Here is a 23,709-nt window from a genome sequence, read left to right on the forward strand (position 1 = left end):
ACTGAAACCTGAAGAGACAGAGAACTACCTGAGTCAGAGACATTGAGCAAAAATGCTCTTGAATTCTTGAAACTTTAAGATGAAAAGTATTGTTTTGGGGTAGCTAGGTTTTGGAGTGATTTGTCAAGTGGCAGGAGGTAACTAACATATTCCTCTTCATCCTTTTCAACTGTGGGGTCTGCACTGGGTTTTTTTTTTTCACAGCAGGATTAAAACAGATTTACTAAAGAATAGTGTGTGTGTATGTTTCTATCAGTAATTGAACTTTACTGTGTCAAATGGGGTCTTGGGAGATTGTGTTCCTGGATTGAGTAAATGGAGAAAAATGATCATGGAGAATTGCTGGGATGGTGAAGGAGCAGAAACTCAGAGAATGCCTTTGCAGAGTGCCCTCAGGCTGCAGGTCATCTGCAATTAAGTCCGTGTGAAAGCCCGAGCTGCCTGCTGGAGAGAGCTATGCAAATGGAAGCTTTGTTAGCAAAGGGGGGCTTCTTTTCTAGGTTGAAAGCAGAGGTGGTTCACAGAGACATCCCCTTAGATTGGGGCCTGTGGGTATTAGTTACCAGCTTTCCATAGCCTCTGCCTGCTCAGCTTCTCACCTTTATATTACTTGCCTGGTCCTTGAGGTACTTGAGGTTACTACCATGGATCTGAGTAGATGGGACATGGGTAGCTTTTTGAAAGATTTCCTAGCCCCAAGCCAGGCAGTGAAGTAGCAGAGACCCTTCCCACTCCCCTGCTGACCTGAGGGGGCTGTGGGAGCCACCATGTGGGATGTCCAGGGGCAGTGTGAGTGGATGGACGGTGGAAGTTCTGCTTGCATTCTGCTCCTCGCCATCTTTGTCCATACACAGAACCCAGCAACTATACCTCACCCAAGCCCTAAAAGAGAGCATGAAATCGCAGGAGAGATTTCATCCAGTTAAATTAAGTTAAACTAATTAGTTTTTAGAGACAGGGTTTCACTCTGTTTCCCAGGCTAGAGTGCAGGGGCATGATCTTAGCTCACTTAAGCTTCAATGTCCTGGGCACAACTGGTCCTTCTGCCTTAGCCTCACGAGTAGCTGGGACTACAGGCATGCACCATGCCCAGCTAAATTTTTTATTTTTTGTAGAGATGGGGTTTCTTCATGTTGTCCAGGCTGGTCTCCAACTGCTGAGCTCAAGGCATCCACCTGCCTCGGCCTCCCTAAGTACTGGGATTATAGGCATGAGCCACTGTGCCTGGCCTTAGTTTTATTTTTAAAACCAGCCTGACCACACAGGACTGAGAACCAAAATTAATTTAGATTTTAGAAAGTAAAGGAAATTTTTTTTTTTTTAGTTTATAGACTGATAAATATACCTACTTTATGCTTTCCTCTCCATCCCTGGGGTGGGAGATGAGGGGCAAAGTGGAGTAAGATTTCCACTGTACCTGAAGACTGGAAGTTAGTCTAGTGGGTCCAATTTAGCTGGTGGTGGATAAAAATGAGTTGGAATAGGATATACGTATTTAGTGCTCACCATTTGCCGGGTCAGGCATTATGCTGTGTTATGGAAATACATTCACTCACTTAATGCTCAAGGCTGCCATCCAAGCGGGCACTGTTATCCCCATTTTCCAGACGTGGAAATTGGGTTTTGAAGAGGCTGAAATAACCAGCGTTGGGCTACACAGGTAGAAAGTGGTAGCACTTGGCTTTGAACCCAGGTGTCTGGGTCTGGAGGTTGCGCTCTTAGCCCCTTCATTATGCTGCCCTTTTGGGTGCTTTCAAAGGGACCTCAGTACAGGGAATCTTCCCTCCTACCTAGCCTGCCTCTGTGCCCGCATCTGCAATGTCGGCTCCAATACCAAGTTTTACTGGAGACCATTTGCGACTAGAAGGCATGTCAGTAACAGAGGGAGGCATAAGCACTTTCCAGGAGCATCTGCCTTAGGCTGAGAAGCCAAAGCGGCAGTTCTTTTGGTTCTTTCTGTATTGGGTAAAGCCTGGCATTTCAATTAAGGGGACCTGCTTCATTTTGGGTGTTTTGATTATTTGATTAATCTGAGAAGTACATATTGAACATTGAGTGCATACCAAGAATTGTATGAAGTGGGAACTATACGAAAACCGAACAAGATATGTTGTCTCTGCTGTTATGGGCCTTACTGTTTGAGACAACTATAATGTCTATGGAAACTTACATAGGTGATTATTTAGTATTAGTTGTGATAAATACTAGGAATGAAAAATAAAGATACAATACAAGAAAAAAAAACCCTAGTTTTGTGTACCTGGGAAGGCTTCCTGGAAGAGGCATTAATTAAGATGCGAATTGAAGGATGGATAAGATTATCCAGATAATTGGGGGTGAAGGAGCTGGGGGGTGGTGTGAGCAATAGGGGTTTCAGGCATAGCAAACAGTATTGTAAAGGCCAACATCAGTCAGGGTTCAGGCAGGAGAGGCCTGGCACACCTCAGAGAGAACTTAATAAAGGGACTTTTGATGAAGATGGAGGCACAGTCAAGGAAGCCAGCCAGGGACGAGCAACAGTGGCAAACAGTGACAGCCTGGCCCAAGGAGGTGGAGACAGGGAGGTGAATTACAAGGAGAGCAGAAGTTATGGAACTGTGCTTCCTGCAGGAACTTCAGGGGACAAACCCAGCCACTGTCACAGGAGGAAGAAGCTGTGGGTGGAAATATCCCAACCTCTCTTTTCTCACTGTCTAATGTCCTCCTGTCCCTCCTATTGGCAGAACCTAACTGGAAGCCAGAAAGGGGACAAGGGAGCCTCTGAGTGATGCTGTTTGTAGCTGTCAGCCTCTAGTACAGGGCAGGGCAAGAAAGTCTAGGCAACAGATCTGGAGAGGCAAACAGAATAATCCATACAGCCACGTAGGAACTGACAAAGACCAGAAGGAAAGCATGGAGCCACAAGTCTAAAGAGGTAATTAAAACAGCACCCACTAAATGCTTAAAATTCAATTCTCAGGGAACACCAGTGAGGTTGCCTACTATGATTCCATTTTACAGATGAGAAAACTGAGGCTCAGAGAGGTTAAGTAACTTGCCCAACAGATAAACAGTAGAGCTGGGATTTGAATCCAGGCAGTCTGGTTCCAGAGTCCATGCTTGATGGCTTTTGGACTTCTAACAATGGAGGTTCCTAGGGTAGAGCGTTGAGGTGGGCAGTGACAGCTGGAGTGTTTGAGCGACCACCTATCTGCTGCATGGTTTATAGCAATGGTTACATGTGATGTACCTGGGGATGATGGCAGTGGTGTGGACAGACACTCGGGACTTGCTGATTGACTTGAAGGTCAAGGGGGTGACCTGATCCCCAGGTTTCTGGCTTGAGTACATTGACATTGGTGGTCCCTTCTCAAGGGGGGCAGGAGAAGTAGGTAGTTTTGTTTTTATTTTGGGGTGGGTTGACATCTTGAGTTCAGTTTTGGACAAAGTAAGTTCGAGTTTCCTTGCAGCTTCTAAGAGATGATTTCAAGTATTCATTTGGTCATGAATCTGGGACTTGGAAGAAAGTTCTGTGTTGTAAAAATAACTTTGGGGATCATCATAATATGGAGGCCATTATCCTAAGAGAAATAACCCAGGAACAGAAAATCAGATACCATATGGTCTCACTTTTATGTAGGAGCTAACAGTGGGTCCCATGGACGTAAAAATGGAAATAATAGACACTGGAGACTCCAGGAGTGGGGAGGTTGGAAGAGGGGATGAGGGTTGAAAATTACCTATTGGGTACCATGTTTACTATCTGAGTGATGAGCACGTTGGAAGTCTGACCCTCACCATTATGCAATGTACCCATGTAACAAACCTGCACAAGTACCCCCTGGGTCTAAACTTTAAGAAAAAAATATAGATGGCAAATAAAGCTGTGAAAATGGAGGTATGTGTTTGTGCATATGTGTGTACCTGTGTGTTTCTTGGTAGCTGTGAGGACCCAGGTTACTGAGAACTCTTCAAAGACAGGAAGTATCCAGTACATCAGGGTGAACGCCTGCGTGTGTCTGGGTTGGAGAGGAAGAAGTGAAAAAAATTCATTATGGCTGACAAAACGCTTTAAATTACTATGATGAAATGATTATTAGGCATCTGAAAGTTCATACAACCAAACACTTTACAAATAGCAGATTTGACAGAAAGTGAGTTTAATTCCATCAAAGGTCAGCTTATTTTTGAGTTGTAAGTGGAATTTTTGTATCTTAGCTTTCTAAAATTAATATTTATTACCAAAGTGATGGATATGACAGGAGAGGATCTCTGATTATTTCCATAAATTTCCTTTATTTAATATTTGCTCTCTGTGCTCACAAGGGCGGTTGAAGTATTGAACATCCTTCTACCATCTGTTCTCTTGTCCTTGGATTACAGAGGGTAAAGTTATGTGTGTATCTTCTGTGAACTTTGGGAAGGTTTTATCTGGTCCGTGGAGTGGTAGAAATGTCAGAACCTGATTTCTTTTTTTTTTTTTGTCGGTGAACTTTTGATTGCAAATAGAAGACACCCAACCCAAAGTGGCTTAAGGGTAATTTACTGGCCCATGTAATTGAAAAGTTCAAAGAGAGTCTTAGCTCTGGCTGGATCCAGACACTGAGATGGAGTAGCCAGAAAGCAGGCTCATTCCATTAACTGCCCCTGCATTTCTCTGCTGCTTTTATTCTGAGGCAGGTGGTGGACTCTTGCAGTGCTAATTTCTTAGAGGAGAGAGAGCGGGAATCGACAATCTCTGACAAATCCTGGGTCACATATTTACTTGTGAGCCAATAAACTGTGGCCAGGGAATGGGAAAATCTGATTGGCTTGGTTGGGTCATATGGTTCCTCCTTGGACCAATCACTCTGTCAGGAGGACAAAGCGCTTTGATTGGCCCCATACATACCAATCCCGGAAGCAAAGAGTGGAGTCAGCCCAACCTGAGCTATCTGGCCTGAGCCTGAGTGTGGCTCCTCAATGGGAAATACAGGTGCTGTGTAGGAGTAGGGCTGGATGCTGGGGCAGATTCCATTAATCTTCCTGGTCTTGTGTGTGTGGGACAACTGGGGTTGGGAGCTTGTTGGTTGATTCTCACAATAGTTTTTCTCTAGTTCTTAGTCTCCCCCTGAAGCATTTTAGCACCAAAGGATGATTCTTTTGGATGTCAGCATTTCAGGCTGTGCTAGTTTACGAAGGGGACAGCACTTGAACTTTCTTATCACGCACATCAGCATCGTGAACACTGTATAGCACTAATTCCATGCAGGCCTGTTCTAAGCACTTTGTAAATACTGTCTCCATTTAATCCTTGCAGTGACACTGTGAGGTAGGTCCTGTTACGAGTTATTTATTTATTTATATTTGAGATGGCGTCTTGCTCTGTCCACTAGGCTGGAGTGCAGTGGTGTGACCATGGCTCACTGCAGCCTTGACCTCCTGGGCTCAGGTGATCCTCCCATATCAGCCTCCCTGGGGTTGTTGGGACTGCAGGCACGTGGCACTGCACTTGGCTAATTTTCATACCTTTTGTAGAGATGAGATCTTGCTATGTTTCCCAGGCTGATCTCAAACCCCTGGGCTCAAGTGATCCACCTGCTGTGGCCTCCCAAAGTGCTGGGATTACAGGCATGAGCCACCGTGCCTGGCCGGTACTGTTACTAATATTACCAATTTTACAGATGAGGAAACAGAGGCGCAAAGAGGTTCCATGACTTTTCCATGTACACACGGCTAGAATACAAGGCATGCACGTAGCTTTAATGTCTCTGTTGTAGAAATTATGCCTACAGTGGTCTTAACTTCACTGTTCCTTCTATCTGTATGTCTCTTAGGACTCCCTGTTTCTTTTGCACACAGTAGGTTAATGCCTGATATGTAGCAGATACTTGGCAATTAGACCTTAAATTAAATGGCATGCCTCCCAGACACATTTGAATCCCAAAGCCCTGAGACAGACTCTCCTTTCCAAAGCCTTTTCATTTCAAAAGCATTTTTAGTTCTTAATTACTTTACATTTACAAATCTCAGGTTCCCATACAACACCATTACTCTACTAATTGAATCATGAGAAATCCTTTATTAGGCCCTGAGAAAATATCCACTTCCCAGCCTCCTGCCTAGTGTTGGCCATGGTGTGTATATATATATATTTGTGTATTTAATAATTTCACTGTGAGAGAGATGTACATTGTCATTAACTTACTGTGTGGGGCATAAGGACCAGAGCCCCTGGATGAGAATGACAGAGGAGAAGACTTTCTGCATTGGGGAACCTCTGTCATGTCAGAATTTAGATGTGATCTGAAGGAGGATTGATTTTCTTGGTAGGAACCAATGCTTGGGGCACCAATGTTTGTGGCTATGAAAAGAAGTGAAGTGAATTAACAAAGCACATTCCTGACAGTGGGACAATAATGGACTTGAAATTGTGGCAGGTGTTGATTTCATGACAGTGACACAGAATACCCAGCGTTTGTAGGACAGTTGCTTCCTGTTCTGTTTACGTGCACTGAAAAATAAGAGTGTTCCCCACGTACAGACAAGCACAGAACAGTTAGGGAGCATCAGCAGCTCAGCTAGGGGTCCAGTTTGCTTGAAAAAGTTATCATTGGCATTTGCATTGGGGGCAGGCAGTGGTGGCCATTATCTAGACAGGGACTGAAAAATCAAATATGTAGAGTGTTCTCCATGGGAGAACTGTTGGCATTTAATGTGGGATGAGACTTTTCTGTGCAGTGCAGGGCATTTAGCATCCCTAACCCTCATTCTCTAAATGCTGACAGTTCTTTGTAGCCTCACCTTACCTGCTTCCTGAGTTATTGGGAAATCCCAGCTACTCCTACTTGTTTTTACATATGTGTCTTTTGGGGGTGGTATCTCATCTGTTGAAAAGCATTGCCTGTAGGGACCAGGCTGGTAGCATAAATGACCAAAGAGGACCAATGTGAGAAAACAGTTGACATAGATACAGACACAGATGTCTTTTCTTTTCCTTCTAAGTCAATGCAGAGAAAAAGCCTAGAGTGAATGCAGTAATTAGTAGCATCCAAACTCAATCTCAGTGTCAGGGAGTTAGGAGGGAATTGGGGGGGACTGTGGCACCTGGAGAGTGGGCTTTGATTGATGGAGCAGCTGCTGCACAGCTCAAGCCCATTGTTACTGGGCAGGAATGCAAATTCAGTGTGGTCAGGTTTCAGTGAAATCAGAACTCTGGGTTTTTATGTGAAATTATTGGATGCTTAGGTGTCGGCTGTCAAATAAAAAGTTTTAAGACATAGTCAAATTGTTTTCTATTGGTGAGTAGCAAAATTACCACAAACTTAAAGGCTTAAAACAACACCCATTTATTATCTCATAGTTTCTGTGGGTTGAGAGTCCAGGCGTGGCTTACCCGGGTCCTCAGCTTTGGATCTCACAGGCTGTAACCCAGGTGTTGTCTGGGCAGCGATCTCATCTGGAGGCTCAACTGGTGAAGAATCGTCTTCAAGCTGACTCATTTGTTGGCAGAATTTATTTATTCGTTGTGGTATGGCAGAGGGTCCTGGATTTTTGCTGGCTGGTGCCTGGAGGCTGCCCTCTGTTCCTAGAGGCCCCCCTTCCTGCAGGTTGTTGCCACATAGGTCTTCCAGCCTGACTGCCTGCTTCTTCAAAGCCACCCAAGAAGATAGTTTCCGTCAGTCAGCTAGTGAGATGGACTCTTATAAACCTCATGTGGTCATGGAGTGACATTTCAGTGCCTTTGCCAAATTTTATTAGTTACAGGGAAGTCTCAGTTCCTACCCATACTCAAGGGAAGCAGATTTACAAAGCTGTGATCACCAGGAGTCAGGGATCGTAGCAGACCATCCTAAAGTTTATATACACATACATGTGGCATGCACTGTCATCAAATGAGTGACTAAGTAAAACATGTTGTAGGCTGGGTCCACTCATGTTTTGCTACGTTTAGATACTTGGGGCCAAGGCAGAGTTTTGGACTTGCTTATCTTGTTGCTGTGAGATGTGAAGAAGGAAGTGTGTGTGTGTGTGTGTGTGTGTGTGTGTGTGTGTGTGTGTATTGAGAGATGGGCTATAGGAGAGGCATGGAATGGATTCTTTCTCAGAGCCTCTGGAAGGAACCCACCCTGTCAACACCTTGATTCCAGATTTCTGGTCTCCAGAATTCTGAGAGAGTAAATTTCTCTTTTTGAGTCACATGTTTGTGGTAATTTGTTACAACAGTTCTGGGAAACGAATACACCTAGCATAGAACAGGAAAGATCCAACAGGAAGCTTTGGGGTACATATTGTCATATTGGCTGTGGAAGGTGTTGAGGTTTGAGATTGGCTAAGCGTCTATAAAGCTGGAGTCTGAGAAGAAAATATTGCATTGTAGAAGCTATCATTTGGTTGCGGAAACAACCTAATGACTGTCTCATTGAGGCATAGGCGAACAGGCTGAGGATCAGATCAGCTTCACAGGGTAGATGGAGCTTCCTGCATACATGAACCTACTGCTGTTTTCACACTTGAGCTGCCTTGGATGAGGTGGAGCAGACATTTCTACAATGGCAGCTGTAATGATCATTCTTGTCTATAGTTCTCTCTTGCTTGCTTGCAAATCACCTCTCCAAGTTGCTGATAGCTGGTCCACTCTCAAAAGGTAACAAACACATGACATCAAGGCAGCAGTTGCAGAAGCACTGAAGTAATTAAAACTATCATTTTCCTTGTGAAAATATGAAATTTCTGATTTGTCCAAAGCTATACACATAGGTTGCTTAGTATTTGACTTTCTCAGATGAGAGATTAAACTGAGTGAGACGAGAGAGCAGCAATGGCTTCTGGAATCCGCACATGGTACCTGGGGAAAGTTCTCACTGGCATGCAGCTGCCCCTGCAAGTGTTCTGTTCTTGTAACCGAGTTTCGTGATTTCCAGCACTTCTCTCTGGTGGACGTGCTTTTCTAGTAGCAGTTGTCTGTTTGTACATCAAGATTATGCCTGTTCTGCCTCAGAGGCCCAAAATATCTGGGTTTCCAGCACCCTGGACAGGAGCATGCAAGAGTGGAGACCCCACGGGCTCTGTGGTCGTCTTGGCAGGCCAGGCTCCTGCCCTCTGTGGCTCCCTTGGATTCTTTTCCCTGTCCTGTAATCTGTTCAGGTTTAAATATTGGTTTGAAAGGAGCTCTCAGCAGAGTTTGATGTTTGCCAGCCTCCGGGTGCTTAGTGGGAGACGCAAGCATCTCTCTTTGGTTAATTTATCACAGGGAAAGTGGTTTGCTGGGAGAACCCCAATTAAAAGTATCTTTACAGTTTTCCCTTATCACACCCTGAAAATGCTCCTCTGCCTTATTCTGAGATAAGCTTATTCTGAGATAAGGGCTGGGCTTATCTCAGAAAGGGCGTTGAACCTCTTTTGCATGACTGTGCTTCACAGAATGTGATGTCTGAGGCAGTCCCAAACAGTATTGCCCACAGAGTGTTCTGAGGACCGTCTGCATCAGAAGGGCAACTTGTTTAAAAACACACAGCACTATGGGTCCTGGCCCCAGACCTACAGCATCACAATCTCTAGAGTTTGGGTCCAGATCTCTGTGTTGTGGTAAGCGGCACAGGTGATTCTGAGATACCAGAACATTTGATAACCTCTGGTCCACAGGGTCTGATGCCTTTACCCCATCCCCTAGTCTTGGAACTTTTTGGTGATATTCCAGGCATGCTTCACAGCACTGTGGACAATTCAGGAAACAAAAACTACAGACTCTCTGCTCTCCTTGGGCTCATTTCCAGTGGGAGAGGCAGATAATAAACAAGGGAAGCAAAGTGTACATTGGGTACGGTTTAGTGCTCAGGAGAAATATAAAGCAGGAAACTGGGAATAGGAGGTGTTGAGGGTAAGGAGGGTTTGCCATTTTAGATTGGGTGGTCTAGGAAAGCCTCACTGAGAGGTGGCATTTGCAGAAGGAGGTTAGGGAATGAGTCATGGTGGAGTCTGTGGGAGAGGCTTCTAAGCAGAGGGAATGGCGAGTGGAAAGGTTTAGAGACGAGAAGGAATGTGCTGTTTTAGGAACCACAAGGAAGCCAGTGTTCTGTTCCCCACCAACATACACTATTAGCATATTTCACACACATAAAATATACATTTTTAAAATGAGCATTGCAAATCAAAGCTGGAAGGGTGTGATGGAGAATTTTTCTTTAAGTATTTTTGGCAAATTAAAATTAATTGACTAACAATGGGAACTAAAATTTCATAGAAAATGGTGAGAAAAAACCTTGATTGGGATTTTTTTTCTTCCTTGAGAAATGAAATGAAGATTAGAATAAAAGTTTATTTTATCTTATATTAAAATACTTTTGGTGTTGGCAATTCCCGATCTGCGCAATCTGAACAAAGAGTGCATGTTGCTAATTTTTCATTTTTTTTTCAGTTTTCCATAACTATACAATATTGCAGTTTTCATTTTGTGCCCGTAGGATCACAAAAAGGATCCATTTAGTGGAAATATTTGAAGGCTTCCCCAGTTTCCCCAAGAGCTTCATGATACTCAGTTACTGAAACTGCTCTCTTCTGAAGCACCTATTGTCCTCATTGAATTTCTTCTCTTCACTTGTTATCTATCTATCTGTCTATCTATCTATCTATCTATCTATCTATCTATCTATCTATCTATCTATCATCTATCTATATTTAAGATGAAGTCTCGCTCTGTCGCCCAGGCTGGAGTGCAATGGCATGATCTTGGCTCACTGCAACCTCCACCTCCCAGGTTCAAATGATTCTCCTGCTTCACCCTCCAGAGTAGCTGGGATTACAGGAACCAGCTAACTTTTGTATTTTTAGTAATGACACGGTTTCGCCATGCTAGCCAGGCTGGTCTCCAACTCCTCACCTCAGGTGTCTGCCTGCCTCCGCCTTCCAAAGTGTTGGGATTACAGGCATGAGCCACCATGCCTGGCAGGTAAATATATCTTGAGGGGGTGATTGTAGGTCCTTGCTTCATTCTCTTTGTCAATAGCTTTGCATACATTTGCCCATCCTCTACTATTACAATATTTGCGATTTCACTTTGTAATGGATTTGCATTGCGTTTGCCTTGTATTTCTAGTTGACAGTCAGCAGAATCTGATCAATCAAGATGGCAGAGATGTTGATGCGGTGGGCAGGGGTAGACGCTGCTGTTACCTAAGTGCCGTATGTGAGCAGGGACTGACTCCTGGGAGGGTTCATTTGTCAAGTAGTATCTTGTTCTGCCAATTTATCCTTCCCTATGTAATCCCATAATTTCAAGGATTCACACAGCAAGTGTTGCTATGATGAAGACCCTACGGAAATATAGGTATCAAACTTTTTGGCGTACGTCAGAAAGTGGTTGCTATGTAAGTGAGACAAAAATGGTTCCTGCACGTTGGCCCCGTGTTGTTTGTTTCTTCACACCAGGCGGGGACCTGTTAGCTCAAAAGCCTGCTGGCATCAAGCTCCAATTTTTACACAGCCAATTGTTTTAAACATAGCCCAAATAAACAGATTTTTAGCCATTTGGAGGCTGCCTGTTTTGCATACCCTGCAAAACTGAGTCCAGTGTCTGCTATTGTAAATAAGATAAACCTCGTAGCTATGAAGGAACTCAAGCTGTAACTGCCCTTTGGAGCTCTCTGACCCAGTCTCCCCACTGTGCTGCTGAGGGACATTGTTTAGACATGTGAGCCCTGTCTTGAATCTTCCTCTCCTTTCAGAGTTCCCTTGCCCTTCTCCCTTCTGGCTGGTGGCGCCTCACGCCTCATCAGTTGGACAGTCCCACTCAGTGAGGGGCTTCCCTTGCAGGCAAACCTGTCAAAGCGTTACCCAAGTAAAACGCATTGTGTGCTACTGCCACCCTGTGGTCACATATTTTCCCATGTTCAGTTCCCAGATCCCTCAAACTCATTACAGTGGTGAGACCATTTATCCTTTCCATGTAGTTTTAGGTATTGTAGTTTTAAAATAACAAGTGCTAAGAATATCACCAAGCCTAAAGATATTTCTCTAAAACAAACTTAATGAATATTCAAGACATAGATGTTTCTGGGCTTAAATTGTTCTAACAAAGGTAATCTAAAATTAGGAAGGATTTGGGCTAAGGACTGGGATTTGGAAACCATTGCATAACTTATGTTTAAGAGAGAGGCCAAATGTCAGTAGTTTGGTTTTAAGTTTGTTTTTTTGATGCCCAGAATTCATTTGTTCTGTTGTAACTTGAATTTCCTTTTAGGAGCCACTCCTTGCTAACCTCTACCATGTGATTAGGAGGGGTGAACTTCACCCTTAGTGCAGGGATAGTTGTTGACCAGCTAAGCCCATGAGCATTGTCCCCCCTACCCTAGATGCCATAATGATTGGCTCAAGATTGAGCCTTCAGTTTAACTCGGCCAATAAAAACCTGGCTCTGGGGTGTTTGATCTAAGGCGAAGAATCTTGCTTTTTTATTGTGGATGAGGATGTGTGTCTGGAGCTGCTGCAGCAACACCGTGACCATGAGGAGATAGCTTATTGGTGAATGAAGCCCACACGCGTGAGAGCTGAGCAGGGTCCATTGCCTAATGGAACTGGGGTATCATTTGAGCCTCTGTAGTGAGTTGCATCTGAATTTGGCCCTACTTCTGGACATTTTCATGGACATGCACCAGAGCTGGATTTTAAAAAATCAATTGCAACTGTTATGACATGTTCAAGAATTTGTCAGGTGTATAGCAATGTCATTTAGGCCCAAAGGGTTGAGAGCTGGATGTTCTCTAGAGTAGCCCTCACGAGATAGCCACGGTGTTAGCTTCCTGGCGCTGCCACAGCAAATGGCCACAAACATGGTGGTGTAAAACAACAGAAATGTATTATCTCACAGTTCTAGGAGGCCAGAGTCCAAAATCAAGATGTCAGTTGGGTTGAGAAACCTTCTCATGCCTTTCTCCTACCTCCTGGTTGTTGCCGGCAGTCCTTCATGCTCCTTGGCCCATAGACGCATAACTCCAGCCCTCCCTCTCTCTCTTTCTCTCTCTGACTTCACATTGCTGCCTTCTTAGTTTCCCTGTTTGTCTCTTATAAAGACACAAGTCATTGGGTTTAGAGCCCACCCTAAATCCGGGATGGTCTCATCTTGAGATTCCTAAGTAATTACATCAGGGAAGACCCTGAGGCTCAATAAGGTCACGTTGTGAGGTTCTGGGGGTGGATATGAAAACCTGGGGAAACTGTCGACCTCTCCAGACACTGTTATTTCTTCATCATTTGAGAGAAGGAGTCTCTGTATTACAGCAAGAGTCAATGGCAGAGCAGGACCTGAACCTGGCAGGCTGGGGTCTGCCTGTGCTGTGCTGCTCAGCTGTAGTGGCCGGAAGGGCAGCCTCAGAAATGAGAACCCCTGCACTCCATCCTGCCTCCACAGACTCACCTTCTGATTTTGCTCCTGTTCCTTAATTGTTTGGTGCCACACATTGCACATTTGTAAATCTAGGATAACGAGACCTACTCACAGTGCTGTAAAGAGGATTAAATATGTCGGTACAGGTAAAGCATGAGAAAATCTATGCAAAGCCCCAGGGAAAGTATCTGGCCCAGGGGAGTGGCCTCAGTAAAGCTTAGCTACTATAATGCACAATGTTCCTGAGCGGCGCTAGGATGCACGTGGCTGCCGGCATCTTGCAGCCGTGAGTTTGGACAGGGCAGTTTATCATCATCAAGGCGTTGGGTAGTATTGTCTTCAGATGGTCGCTAATTCAAGTGTTAGCTCTCCTTGCTATTTTGGAATGTTTATTAGTTCAGTTTCCTGAACTAATGAAGAACTAAGTCCTTCCATTGTGGGTTGCTTGGTTAACTGAAGTATTAGTAGATACGCTTAACTAGGTCTTCTGGCTAGTGAATTTCCAGTAGACTGTGAGTACCTTTTATTGTCCAAACAGGAATCTTCTTTATCTCCTCTGGCTAAAGCAGAATACGGAATTTCCCTCCCCCAGTTGTCATACCACACAACTTCCCTGTCTAGTGATGCCTCATCAAGTTTCCTCATGTGGAAAATGGAAGCAGAAGCAATACTACCCCCACGGGGTTGTATGATGTGTCCCTGTATTAGCAGACAGTGCCTGGCTTCCAGAGGGGCTCAAGACATTTCAGCATTTGTGAACAAGTTCTTTTTCTACTGTGAAATGGGTACTGGGGGAAGGTGGGCCACAGTCTCAGTCTGTGGCCAAAACCGTCTGAGACTTATGGTCTGGACGGAGCCACACTTCTCTTTGTATTTCCAAGTGCTTCATGCATAGTACCTGGAACTCAAGAAATCCTCTTTAAATGTTGGAGGACTGGGTGCACGACATGGGATATAAAAGTATTTCGTAGCCTTGATGGGGTGAGTTCTAATTGTTTGCTTCCCTCTCCAACCCCCGCCCATGGCAGACAGTGAAAGACTTGACCCACCCACTGGAAAGCTGGGAAGGTTCCCAGACCACCCTCACTTTAGATGCCAACTGCAAGTCTGGAGGGTCCCTAAGATCACCCTCAGGTTCAGTCATTTGCTAGAAGGACTCAAAGAACTCAGAAAAGCCGTTATACTAATAAATACTGTTTATTCTAGTGAAAGGATGCAAAATAGGATCAGCCAAGGGCAAAGGTGCATAGAGTAGGATCCAGTAGAGATCCATGGGCAAGCTCCCCGTTGACCTTTCCCCGTGGAGTTTTGTGGACAGCGTCGGCTTCTCCGGAAGCTGGTGTGAGTCAAGTGCTGCCAGCCCGAGGAGCTTTACCCAAGCTTGGCGTCCACACCACCCACGTGGCCGATGTTCCTCTCCAGTCCCTCCAGTGGTCAAGCAGATCCCATGTGGCCCAAGGCTCCCCACCATAAATCGTACCGAATCACAGACTGTCTGCCATGGCCCAAGGCCCCAGGTAAATCAGGCAGGAAATTCCAAAGGCTTAAAAGTTAGCACCCAGGAGGTGAAGGCAAAGGCCAGACCTCTCTTTGAGCCAAGCTAATCCTTTACTGCACACCCACTGGGTAGACCAGTGTTAAAGTCGACTGGCTAATAGTCGGCTTGTCCCAGGTCCTGCCTCCCTGCCTTCCTCAAGTCCCCTGGACCTGTTTAGGACCAGTGCGTAAAAATTTATGGCAAGCACTGTGTTTCCTCAGTCCCTGCCAGGACGCACCCCCGTGCTAGGAAATGTCCTGTGAAGGACTTGGACTGTCTCCTCGCACTGGACTCTCTGCTTCTCAGACTCTGAGGAAGAGTTTGCCCACTTCGATAGTGTCTGTCAGGATAAACCAGAGACTAGAAGCTCAGTGGAGGAAGCGTTGTGCTCAGAATCCCATGAAGCAATTCAGAGCTGGTGAGTGAGGAGGGTTCTAAAGACCAGGGGACCTGTGTCTTAATTTTGGGTCAGAATAAAAGAAGGAACGATACACAAAAATCTCACAGAAGAGACGTCAATGGGTACTTGTTGTATCTGTACCTCCACGACTGAAGGGAGGGAGGGCTGGCAATGAGGGCTCCAGGAAAGAACTAAAAATGCGAGACGCTATTGTCTCTAGACTTAATTACTGAAGCATTTCTTAGGCAATAAATGATGCAATGTGGGTCATAAAAGACATCCTCTGTGAATGGGCCAGTGTGGGAGGGAAAGGAGTGGGCTTTGGAGTAAGGGGCTCTGGTTTCGAATCCTGGCTCCGCCAGAACCAGCTGTGTGACCTTTAGCCGGGTGCATGCTACTGGGTGGGAGGGTCTGATTTGTTCATCTGGACGTTCAGAACAAGGGTGACAGTCCGGGCCGCACGGCTGCTTGGTGAAAGAACTGTGTGGGAGAGTGAGAAAAGCGGTTGTGGTAGCAAGTACCGATAGGAAGGAGGCGGGGTGCGGACAGCGGAAGGGACTCTGTTTCTCTGGACGGCTCTGGAACATTCTCTGCAGTTGCCCCTTTGGCAACAAGATGGGATGGCTGGGGGCAGGGACAGAACAGGATGCCTCTATTTGTGGTTTGCATAAATTAATTCCTGGAACATCATGACGGCAAGAAAGAAAGCTTTGTGAAAGTAGCAGATTTGGACTCCCGAATTCAACAGGAAGAATCAAGTCAGGGCAAGGCATGACATCCGAGTCTCTGGGAGTTTCGGGCATTGCAGTGACGGTTTTAGGGTGTGCAAGAGCAACCAGGAAGATGTCTTGGAGTCTGTGTACAGTAAGGGGAGAAAGGGAGGCAGAAACACTTCATTTTATTTAATGAGATATGCAGACAATTCCACCCGCAGGGTTCCTTATGGTGGGTGGTAAACTTGGAGCTTCCCCTCAGATTTGAGAATCTCTCTCTGCTGCTTGAATTCTGCCATAAGAGGCTGCCTTCCTTGGGTCTTATAGGTGTTTTGATTTGATTTTAATACATTCTATTTTTTAAAGTATCAGTCACTCCTGGGAGGGGTCATTATTCACCTGTGTTTTTTTTTTTTTTTTTTTTTTTTTTGCATTTTCTTTTTTGTATTGAGGTAAAATTTAGATCACATAAAATTAGCCATTTCAAAGTGAGCAGTTCACCGGCCTTTAGTACGTTTGCAGTGCCATTCCACCACCATCTTTGTTTACTTCCAAAACACGGTCATCACCCCCAAAAGAAAACTGAGTACCTGTTAGCTAGGCAGTTACTCCCCATTTCCCCCATTCTCACTTTTCCCCATTCCCTGCAAACCACCAGTCGACTCTCTATCTCTATGGATTTACTTTCTGAATGTTTCATATGAATGCAGTCATCTACTATGTGACCTTTAGTGTCTGGCTTCTTCCACTCAGCATCGCATTATCGAGGTTCATCACGTAGCATGTGTCGGAACTTCATTCCTTTTTATGGCTGAATAATATTCCATTGTATGGATAGACCACATTTCATGTGTGCGTCCATCATAGATGGGCGTTTGGGTTGCTTCAGTCTTTTAGGTATTGTCGTCAACAGTGCTGCTCTTGTTGTACAGGTATTTGTTTGAGTGCCTGCTTTCAGTCCATTTGGGTATATACCTAGGAGTGGAACTGTTGGGTCATATGGTAATTCTAAGTTTAACTTTTGGAGAAACTGGAAAACTGTTTTCCACAGTGGTTGCACCATTTTACATTCCCAAGAGCAGCATATGAGGGTTCCAATTTCTCTACATCCTCACCAGCACTTATTATCTCTTTTTTTATTTTACCCATCTCAGTGGCTATGAAGTGGGATCTCATTGTGGTTTTGATTTGCATTCTCCTGATGACGAATGATGTTGTTGAGGATGTTTTCGTGTGTTCATTGGCCATTTATATAACTTTGGAGAAATGTCTAGTCAAGACCTTGGCCTGTTTTTTAATTGTGTTATTTGCTTTTGTTGTTGATTTTGTAGGAGTACTTTATATATGCTGAATGCTAGGCCCTTATCAGATAGACAGTTTGTGTGTATTTGCTCCCATTCTGTAGCTTGTCTTTTCCCTTTCATGAACTTGTTTTTTTTTTTGAGGCGGAGTTTTGCTCCTGTTACCCAGGCTAGAGTGCAATGGCGTGATCTCGGCTCACCACAACCTCCGCCTCCTGAGTTCAGGCAATTCTCCTGCCTCAGCCTCCCGAGTAGCTGGGATTACAGGCACACACCACTGTGCCCAGCTAATTTTTTAATTTTTTAGTAGAGACGGGCTTTCACCATGTTGACCAGGATGGTCTCGATCTCTTGACCTCGTGATCCACCTGCCTCGGCCTCCCAAAATGCTGGGATTACAGGCGTGAGCCACCGCGCCCGGCCCATGCACTTGTTTTTACATGATGTCCTAGTCCTGCTGCTATGTGTGGATTTGATTAATTGATCCTGGAGGGAATCTTTGCTTTCTAGCAATCTTTCCTTTGTGATGCTGGGACGTCTGGCTTAATGGACCTGCCTTTGCTGATGCTCCTCTAACTCCTCCACATAATACTCAGCTGCTTTTTGTATCCCTTTTTGTTGATGGGAGAGGGTGCCCAGGGCCTCACTGGGCCCTTCTTGTGGGTCCACAGGCTTCCGGGAAGCAGAGGGGATCAGGTCACCTTCCCAGCCCAGTATGCGCTGGCCTCTGCAGCATTAGTTCACATGCTGCATTAGTTCACAGCATTGGTTTACATCCCCCAAAGTCCCAGCATGCCTTTGTGGTGATACCTATGTTCAGGTAAGGCACAGTAAGCAGTGGGTGCCCCACGGCCTGCCTTCATCCTGGTGACCCTCCAGAGGCACACACAACATTGGGCCAAGTCCCCAGGTTGCCCTGGGAGAACATGGATGTTGTCCGTGAAGTCCCCGTTGTTACATAGGAGACGTTTTCTGGTTAGTAGCAATGGGAGGATCATTTCAGAGCAGAGTACAAAAGGAAGAAACCCGGGCTGTGAACTCCCCTTGGCCTTTTCTCAATGGCAACACACCCGGGTCCTTAATTCTTCCTGGTGGAACTGTGTTCTGTGAACATTGTGCCAGGCAGCACCTGGCCACATTAGCCTGCCTGAAGGCCATGTTTGTTCTTTAAACACCTGAGGACTGAGTGCTCCTATCCATTCCTGCTCCCGGAGTGCCCAGTGCAGTAGCCTCCTCTTCCATTCCCTGGGCTGTGGGATCCTCTGGCCTCGCATAACCCACCCCCGCATCTTAAAGACTCTTCTCCATCTCCAGGTGAAGAGCAGGCCTTGCAGATTTATCTCTCCCGCCCAGAGGCATCTGTCTCATTTGCATCACGCTGGGGTCCCTTGAAGCAGCAAGCGATCTGGTTCCCAGCACACTGATTACATAGAAAATGAACACACATGGCAAAAGCTGGGGCTCCTACTTCCAGGCACTTGTAAACATTACAAGACACTTAATTTTAAGAGAAAGCCACTTGCCACCACTCTTCCCCACACCTCCCGGAGGAAGGGGGAGATGTTACAGGTGCTTTTCCAGGTGATCTGCTCTAGCGCCATATTTTACTACCTGTTTCAAACTAAAATGGTTTTATTATATAGAATATCGTTGTTTTCCCACCCTGCAGAATTAAGGCGGCAGCAGGTGTGAAGATAATGGCAGTGAGAGTCAGCAGTGAGGACCAATGGGCAGTCCAGGAGGAAATTGATAATGGCGACACCCAGACGTCGGCCACCCTCACCTGCATGGGCCATCGCCCGGACATGCAGAGCAGGTAAGCATGGAGATCCCCAAGGCACCCTGGCAGTGGGGAGGAGGGAGTGGCTGCCAGAGCTCAAAGCAAACAAACGCACTTTGTGCGTGTGGACAAAGTGATGCCTCTGCGTTTAACGGGAAATGGTTTCGTTTGTGCTCCTCAGCGGAGCTCAGCCGTGCCGCTTCTGAATGGCTCCATTACTGGAATGTACCATGGTATGAGGTTTCTATCCTCGATGCTCTTCGTACGAAAATGACCTAATGAGGTCGGCGGTCTCAAACATCACCAGAGTTCACATTTGTCACGGTGTAGAGTTTGGTAACCGTGTTTTAAATTTTTATTTTTATTATCACTGTTGTTTGCAGAGAAGAGCTGAAGAAGGAAATGGAAGGAAATAGAAATGATTTAAGAGGCAAGGAGAAATGTACTTTGTAATAAGCAAACCGAGGGCAGCTTTAGCGATTGGCCATTCATCCCTTAGTGCTGAAATGTAGCCATTTTGCTGATACCACACTTGGGAATTGGCACATGGCTTTGGAATCTTAATTTGGATGAACTTGGCATTGCTGGAAGGCAGCCTGTCTTCTCCCATTCAGACACCAGCCTTGGGCCTTACAGGGCTGAACTTACCTGGGACCTAGAGAGAGGTTGTCACTGGTCATCTCACATCAGGACACCTGGCAGGTAGAGCTGTCACCTGTGTTACAACTGCCTTCCCTACAAAGTCTGCCTCTATTTTCTTCTTCTTTCATTAAACACCAGTCTTTTATGGGATTGCTTCACTTGGAGGGCTGACAAGCTTTGCTGGACATACAGCTGCCTGCTCTAAAACCTCTGGCTCCTGCTTCTCCCAGGAGGGGACTCAGACTCCTCAGCTTAGCACACGAGCCCCTTCTGAGTCTGTTACTTGTCACCATATATTGTCACAACTAGTTCTCTTTCTTCCCTAGTCTTTAAACTCTTCAAGGCCTGCAGTATCAGGAACGGGGGAGGCCCTCTGTGAATGAATGAGGGCCTGGGTGGAGGGAAGCATAAATGGTGGGTCTTTCCCAATGAGTTGCTGGCAAGCGCTGTCTCTTCTTGGGTGACCCCAGCCAACCTCAGCTAGAACCCTCTTCTGCCTGCTTTTGGAGATCTCCTTCAGAGGGAGAGAAGTGACTCAGACAGAGTGGGCCAAAGCCTTCTGTTAGGAATCACTGACCAGGTAATCTGGATGCCCCTCACTCTAAACTCTACATTCCCGTCATCATTTTCCACATCTGTCGACAGGGTTTTCAACCCCGCTTGGCCCGTGGTTTCCCTGGAAGTCTGTAGCTGCCTGCTAGACACTCCTAGATCCTGGGTTGTTAATATTTCTAGAGAGTCTAGGAGGTTTACATTTGCTTAGGTGCTTTCAGTTACAAATAATAGAACATTTACCTAAAATCGGCTGCTGCAGCAGGGTTTTGTCATCTCACATAACAAGAAATGAGAGGTAGATGGGGCCATGGATGGTGGATCCAGCAGCACACCTGTGTCTCCGGTGTGTTTTCTGTCTTCCCACTCCATTATACCCAGTGCCCTGACTGTCACTCTCCAGCTTGGTTCCTCACAGTCACAGGATGGCTGCAGCTCTTCCAGGCCACGGACTCACCCAGCACTATCTAAAGACTGGAAAGGAGGGGTCTCTCCTCATGTGTCCGTTTTTACCAGGGAAGAAAACCTTTCCAACAATATCCACAGAAGCCTTCCCTTTAGATCTTACCAATACGAAGTGGGTGCCATGCTTTTGCTCAAGAGGCAGGTTACCCTCGGAAAATGAGTATCTGGTATTATTTCCAGGCTTTGTAGTGGGAGGTGGTCTCTGTTGCCAGGGAATGAGGATGGGAGAATGGGTGCCTGCTGGGTGGTCAGCTCACGGGTTTACCACACTCTTTGAAGTTGGTTTCTGTCAAAGGTTGTAGCTTGATTCTCTGTTTTGCATGGGGGCCCTGTGTGTTTGTATTCTCAGTAGAAGACTTCCTCTTGGATGCTTGGCTTATCAGGTGGCTTTGTGTCTCTGCAGGTGGAGAAGTTTTGGGGTGGTGTGGTACCAGGAATGCAGGGTCAGCTGCTCAAGCAGTATCCTTAGCAACCTGTCTCCCTGGTTTGGCTTTTTCTCAGACCCTTCCCTCCTGGAGGCAAGATGACTGCTAGCAGCTCCCAGCAAACATCTGCTGACTTGGTCACTTCAGGGAGAAAGCTGCCCTCCCCAGACAGGTCCAGCACAGGTCCCGGGGCTGGTCACCACTGGCTCTGTTTGGCGTCACCTAGATCGTGTACACATCTTGAATCAATCACTGGTTCTGACCAGCCCTATTGGAAGAGTGTGGGTAGATGGGAGGGGAGGGATTGCAGGTGGGCAGCAGATGCTGACGGGGACAGGAGCTGGAGTGGGTGCCATCCCAGTTACCTTAGCCTCATGGCTCCTGCTATTGTGTCATGGGAGTTCAATTGGGATTTTCTAGCTCCCTGCCCTCAAAAATCACTGCCTGGGTACATAACAGTGGGATCCATGTTCTATGCATAGGAAATTAGTTTTGTTGATATATTTGACTGACCAAGTGGTAATGTTTTAAATTGAAGAGCAGCATGGGCCATGGTTATCACTTTTTGATTCTGTGAGAATCAGTTTTGCATTCTCTTTAGAAAAGATTAAAAAAGGTTACAGGGGAAGAAAGAAAAGTAGTTATATAAGCAGCGTTACATAAGTATGAGACACTATCACGTCGTCTCATAAAGGAGAAAGAGGACACCCTAAGAAGGGCAGGGATTGTCACTTTGGCATGACAATTTACGCTTACCTAATCTCCTTTTAAAATCCATTTTATCACCTAAGTAAATAATTGCTTCTTTTCGTCCTTTTTTTTGTTGAATTGTAATATCAAATGAGGTGTGAAGTACAGGCTTGCGGACCATGCTTGCTGCCTAACAAAGTGAATATGTGAATACATCCCTAACAAAACATCCTGCAGAAAGCTGTAATCTCTGAATTGTGACAACCTTGAGTGGAATAGACTTTTTAATAGAATATAATGTACAAACTGCCTGAAATTCTGTGATAAGAATTAAAAATGTGTTGTATGGGAAGACCCGACGTGCTCGGTTAGAATGGCAGTAAAGATCTTAATTTAAAATATTTTAATGAACACTCATTGTGAGGAAGTGTGAGTAATAAAGATGAAAACCACAAGATAAAGAGTGGTGTTGCCAAAAGAGGAGAGAGAAGATTAGAAAAATAAGCAAATTTGAAAGTGTTCAGAACAGATAACACTGAACCAAGGGAAATGAAAGCTAGATGATGGACTATTTGCATGGAAGCCACGTGCAGCTAGATCGGCTGAGATGAGGTTGTTCTTCAAATAATTCCTGTCTGACTGTTGGGACCCAACCTCAGAGGAAATAAACTGCAGCTTTTTATGTGGTCGGAAACCACAATACAGAGCCCATTCTTATCTAAAAATTCAAATAGAGGCAGAGAAAAGCTCAGAGGATAGGCAAGCAAAAGCCCTAAAATAGATTTCTTCAAAGAAACAGGCACACCCACGTTGCTGTGACCCAACTCAAGGTAAAGCCAAGATCCAATCCAACTGTTCACTGTGAAGGCTATTGCCTGTTCTGCCAGCAAAGACATACCCAGGACTGGCTAATTTATAAAGGAGAGAGGTTTAATGGACTCACAGTTCCACATGGCTGGGGAGGCCTCAAAATCGTGGCTGAAGGTGAGGGAGGAGCAAAGTTACATCTTACATGGTGGCAGGTAAGAGACCTTGTGTAGGGTAACTCCCTTTTATAAAACCATCAGTTCTCATCAGACTTATTCACTGTCACAAAAATCATGGGAAAGACCCATGATCATGATTCATTTACCTCCCACCAGGTCCCTTCCACTATGGTGGAAGTATGAGAGCTATAATTCAAGGTGATGTTTGGGTGGGGATACAGCCAAACCATATAATTCCACTCCTGGCCTTTCCCAAATCTCACGTCCTTACATTTCAATACCAATCATGCCTTCCCAACAATCCTCCAAAGTCTCACCTCATTTCAGCATTAACACAAAAGTCCATAGTCCAAAGTCGCATCTGAGACAAGGCAAGTCCCTTCTGCCTATGAGCCAGTAAAATCAAAAGCAAGTTAGTTACTTCCTAGATACAATGAGGGTGCAGGCATGTGGTAAATAGAGCCATTCCAAATGGGAGAAATTGGATAAAATAAATGGACTACAGGCCTCATGGAAGTCTGAAATCCAGCAGGGCAGTCAAAGCTCTAAAATGGTCTCCTTTGACTCCATGTCTCACATCCAGGTCATACTGATGCAAAAGGTGGGTTCCCGTGGTCTTGGGAAACTACCTGTGTGGCTATGCAGGGTATAGCCCCCTTCCTGGCTGCTTTCATGGGCTGGCATTGAGTGTCTGCAGCTTTTCCAGGCAAACAGTACAAGCTGTCATTTAATCTACCATTCTGGGGTCTGGAGGTCGGTGGCCCTCTTCTCACAGCTCCACTAGGCAGTGCCTCAGTGGGGACTCTGTGTGGGGGCTTCCACCCCACATTTCACTTCTGTACTGCTCTATCATAGGTTCTCCCTGAAGGCCCCGCCCCT

At 45.6% G+C, this 23,709-nt stretch overlaps 1 protein-coding gene across 4 annotated transcripts in view; it reads left to right on the plus strand.

Moving 5' to 3' along the window:
- The window catches only part of TMEM132B (transmembrane protein 132B), a 520,042-nt gene that overhangs the window by 239,441 nt on the left and 256,892 nt on the right, over positions 1-23,709 (plus strand). For all 4 annotated transcript variants that reach the window (XM_035258161.3, XM_035258162.3, XM_078337717.1 and 1 more), the window contains one exon: positions 18,960-19,106. In XM_035258161.3, coding sequence (XP_035114052.2) covers positions 18,960-19,106 — 147 coding nt within the window. The remainder of the gene's footprint in view (positions 1-18,959; positions 19,107-23,709) is intronic.

This window comes from Callithrix jacchus, chromosome 9, assembly GCF_049354715.1.
Source record: "Callithrix jacchus isolate 240 chromosome 9, calJac240_pri, whole genome shotgun sequence".
In the NCBI taxonomy this organism is placed as follows: domain Eukaryota; kingdom Metazoa; phylum Chordata; class Mammalia; order Primates; family Cebidae; genus Callithrix; species Callithrix jacchus.